General features: G+C 33.2%; 1 protein-coding gene across 1 annotated transcript in view; it reads left to right on the forward strand.

Moving 5' to 3' along the window:
• LOC106679122 (dnaJ homolog subfamily B member 13) overlaps positions 1-3,467 on the forward strand; it is a 24,829-nt gene extending 21,362 nt beyond the window's left edge. The window contains exon 8 of the mRNA XM_014418083.3: positions 3,174-3,467. Coding sequence (XP_014273569.1) covers positions 3,174-3,465 — 292 coding nt within the window. The 3' untranslated portion in view covers positions 3,466-3,467. The remainder of the gene's footprint in view (positions 1-3,173) is intronic.
• Positions 3,468-4,948: the final 1,481 nt, after the last annotated feature.

Below are 4,948 nucleotides of genomic sequence, written 5' to 3' on the forward strand. Positions count from 1 at the left end.
ACATACATATATAATTACAAATAATGGAATTTATATTTAAATGTGGGGAGCACAGTAGTACTGGGGTAAGGCACAATGCGACTAACTCCAAGGACCCGAGTTCGAATCCGGCTGGGCAAATAATTGTTTTCTGTTACACCGTAGCCGTGAGTCAGCTCCTGTGGGTCCTGGAGTCCTCCTGGGGTCCACCCAGCCTCCTAAATTGGGTACCCTTAATTGAGTAAAAATATGGCAGTTGATAATGATTCTGACCTAATCACCTCCTTGCACAACCGTTGGTCTAGTAACAGTACTTCTTTACAAAGTACTGAACCCCTGACCCTTCATGGGTTGTAGCGGTACAGATTTTAATTTTTTAATATTTAAATGTAGTTAGTGACAACTATAGGTAAATTTTGACCTGAGTATGATAGTCCACAAATTTTAATAATTAATGTGTGGCTGTGAAACTAAAATTAAGATTGTCTTTGATGATGGCCAAAACGTTGGGCATTTAATATGAATTAATAAAGAATGGTTAAGACTGTACGGATATATTTGGTTATAATTGAATAATACAACTAGTCTTGAACAAAATAATAAAAATATATATAAAGGAATATTTCTTTCCTCAAATTTTTAAAGTCATTTTTTTTAGTACAAAAATATTTATTTTTTAAATAATTGATTGCAGTGTCAATCTAGGAGGTGATGGTCTGTTGGTGTGGTCAGACCCATGCACACTATAGCATGATTTTTTAATTATTTAAATGTTGACTGCTTGGACCGTACCATATATGGTGCTGAGAATCTCGTATGCCAGGGCCATGCCCTTTAAGTCTCACATTTTTTGACCTTGAAAGGGCTCTCCCTATTCCCGTATTTATCCTGACTCCATGGGCAAAGCTCATTGAGTTATTTACAAAATATTGTAAATATGTTGAAAGTTCCATATTGTGCAGTTAATTTTTGGACTTGATCTAAATACCAAATTTGTTTGGTAAGCCACTTTTTCATTATTTGCATTTATCTTCATATCTAATTGTATTGGGTTCTTCCGAAAAACTCCCATTTCGAATGAAAATTTTTTAAATAATTTCAATCGTTAGATATTTTTCTAGCTCTAGTTTTCCATATGGGCCACTCTAAAATGCTCAAAATTAATAACTATTGGTGACCAACAGAATTTTCATCTAAAAAGTTTTCTGTTTGTCGATGAGCCAAAATCATTTCCTTCAAATATTGAGGACTTTACATTTTACATCCAACATATATGAAAATCCTTCAGACCAGTTGGAAAAAATTAGAAAATAGATTATTTCAATAAAAAAAGTCTATTTATGTTTATGGCAGGATGGATTAGTTTTTTGGCAATATATAAAGGGTGGAAGGCACAAAAGTGGTGTAAAACGATATAGGCTATGTGAACCTAGTAGTGTTGTGTTAAAACGCATGACATACATGGAAGGGTCGGATTTACATGATCCGATATTTTCAGCCTTTTCTTTGATTTGTATTAAGTCAGGGTCAGGGGTCTTATTTTCTGATGCCCCTACTTGCTGCGGACACCGGAAGACACTGTTACTGTGATGCTGCCGGATATTGACTATCTTGGTATGCAAGATAGAGCCTGGACTGCTCCTACCCAGCCGGGGACTAGCTAGCCAGTCTCTGAGGGAGAAGCAACGTTTCACGAACACACCATGGTGATATACATGGTCTTCACCATTTTCACCAACCACTCAATCTGGACGAGGGAAGCAGCAATAGGATGCAGAAGTAACCGTGGCAGTGAGATTTCCAACAGTCACCCAGATAAGCCATTATTCCTTTATATATGAGACCACCCAATGCTCTGTCTTATATCATATTATCGAAATAAATAATTTTCGACTAACACACTAACCCAGTTTGCCCCCTCAGGAATTTTATTTGATCTTATAAAATATAAGTGCTCATTAAAAGGCAGAAAGTTTCACAATTCAACCACCTTTTTCCATACTAATTGAATAAAATTTAACATTAATACCTGGAGCAAGGTACGAACAGGTCCTGATTGTAAACAGGAGGATATAGAGATAGGTAATAAGAATCACTCGATTAAAGTTGTGTCTATTAAGTTTGTTTATTTTTATTTAAAATATCAACAAATATCTTTTTGTATTATCCAAAGGTATCTCAGAGCTCTTCTCCTTTGTATTTACTTTTTCAATAGATTTTGATACAATACCATTGTATTTTTTTGACTTGTAATCGGGCGTTTTGGCTTTTGTTGGGAGTTTGGTTTCAAACAATAAACATATAAGTTTAAAATTGATTGTAATAAATAGTAATATTTGAATAGTTTTCCCCATTGTTGCTCCCTGAATCCTAAAGGTCAACTTGAACAGTACTGGTAGAATCAGACTTATACTATCACTATCAGCATATTGAAAACCTTGTCACCATGTGCATGGTTTATTTTTGCATCTATTTAGTCTAAAATAATTTATATATTTTGGTGACTTAAATATTTTTATTTAGTTTTGTTCTCGATTTCCTTATTATTACTATGAAGTTTTAATTTATCCTTTGTGTTCTTCCACACTATATTTCATCATTTTTAATATCAAAAAATGATGTCGCTTAATGAAAATCATTAAGCGACATCATTTTTAATATCAAAAAATTGTATTACTGTTTTTGTATTATAAAGTTTCCATAATTCTCGATATCTTGATTCTTGCTGTGGAGAAAACCTATAATGTGGGGTGAAATATTAGACAATTTTTTTTTTCCATTCTGCCTGACCTACAATCATCTCCTAGATAATAAGGATATATAGTTGTTTTTAGTATTGATTAGCTGTACTTGGTATTTTAATACCTTAATGCAAATCAAATATTTATAATAATTACTTTCAATTTTAATTTTCTAGTGATTATCAGTTATGTTTAATAGTTTATTTACAAGTTGATTTCAAATTCTGACTATTCTGTTTAGGTTTCAAAAGTTAATGCTTGAAATGGAATTTTTTATGTAAACATTTTCATGAAATACATATTTAAAAAATGAATTTTGTTCAAAACATATAGTTTAATGTATTCATCCAAAATCACTGGATTATTAGAAGTTTTTCATAATTTTATCTGTAGATCCATTGGTTTAGATATTAGTTTCATACCCTAAATGAAGTATTGTCCATGTTTTTAAAGGTATATTGAGGACTCTAAGAGGAAAAAACTGATTCAAGCATTATTAACTGATGAAGATCAAGCCGAAACTCCAGAAGGCTTGTACAGATTATGGTTGGCTGCCAAATTAAAGAGAAATGTTAGACCTTTAAGTAAAAAAGGTAAACGACCAGTAAAAAGTGCTGTGGAGGACGTTCAAGATCAAGGTGAAGAGCAAGGCCAGGAGGATGACTTAGTTGCTTCTGCTATTGGTGGCACAGCTGAGTTATGCAAAGATGTCCCGATAAATAAAGACAGCTTATATAAACTGTAAAATGTTTTACTTAAAAAAATTAATGACATTTATACTTTTTCATGGAATTATTGATAGTACAATAGGATCTTGATAGTCTGAGAGTTAAATGAGGTGTTGCCTTCCAAAACCACTCAAGTCCATTTTCAATTTATATTAAAAAATAAGATACAGTTTAAATCATAGAGGTCCAAAACAAATATTGAAATAAGATTTTTTATAGGTTATAAAATATGTTCATATTTATAAAATTAAGCCAGTTAGAATGTTAAATATATGTTCTTAACTAGTGCTATGTATCGAGGAATTAGCCATGATTTCAACAATATGTCGTTTATTAAGGTGTTTCGTCATCTGCCCCTGATCAGGGTATCCTTCTGGGAAGCTTTTAGCATCCTCGGATATGGAAACATCTGTATTAAGTTTGTTACATTACCAGAGGCCCCTGAGAAAATTAGATTGACTAACCTTTAAGTATCGAAGCAGAAAATAGGTTAGGACGAGGGACCAGAATCAAATTAACCAGGCAGATCCTTCCTGGAGAGTCAAACTTTTTGTTACACATCCTCGGCCCTGAGGAGGGGAACGCCTGCCTCGGGAGTCTTCGGACATCGATAACCAATCAGAGAAGAGATTTAAAAATAAGGTAACGCCCTAAAAGAGAAGTGGGAGAAAAATACAGAGAGGGAATTTACAAGAGAAGAACATGACACTCGACAGGAAGGGCTAGACGGAGGAGCACCTCAACAGGAAGGCGCAGACGAGTAAGGACCTGATTCAGAGGATGCGCTTCGAGCAGACCAAGGCCAGGAGGCCTGGACATCCCTGATGAAACAGAAGACACCCACGGCACTACATCCCACGGCATCAGCAGCTATAAGTATAAATTAACTAATAAGTAATCATGTAATAATTTATATTTTATGGTATCCTTTATCTGAATCATTTGAACTATTTTACTCATAATAACACATTGTAAATAAATACTTAGTTTCTTTATGTAGTTTGTATACTATTATATAACCCAATATATCACTCTTTATTATCCTATATAATTAATGGTAAGAACATTTTATAAATATAAAGGTATTTAATTGGTAAACTGGTAAACACACAAACATCCTTTGGAAAGGAATCCAATTATAATAATAGTTTTTTAGGACTCAATTTATAATCAATTAATTAACTTATTTTGGATAATAGCCTTCAGCGATTATCCTGGCATCCCAAGTAAATCTGCTACTAGAACATAGCACTAGTTTTATTAAAACTTTATGATAGCATTTCTTCACTTCTTGGGTTGTCTTAGTTAATAATTTCACATATTTCCAAAATGAGCGACATTTAACCTTTTTCTGATTTCGAATCTATGATGGGTTATAACATATCCTCCTTTACCCAAAAATGACCCAACTAAATTAAAACCCTCTCAGTACTTTAATGAGTAATGAAATCATGCCATAACCTTACTCTCTCACTTTTTAAATTTGTTTTTGAAAAGCTT

Source organism: Halyomorpha halys, unplaced genomic scaffold, assembly GCF_000696795.3.
Source record: "Halyomorpha halys isolate HHAL.00 unplaced genomic scaffold, Hhal_1.1 Scaffold177.1, whole genome shotgun sequence".
NCBI lineage: Eukaryota > Metazoa > Arthropoda > Insecta > Hemiptera > Pentatomidae > Halyomorpha > Halyomorpha halys.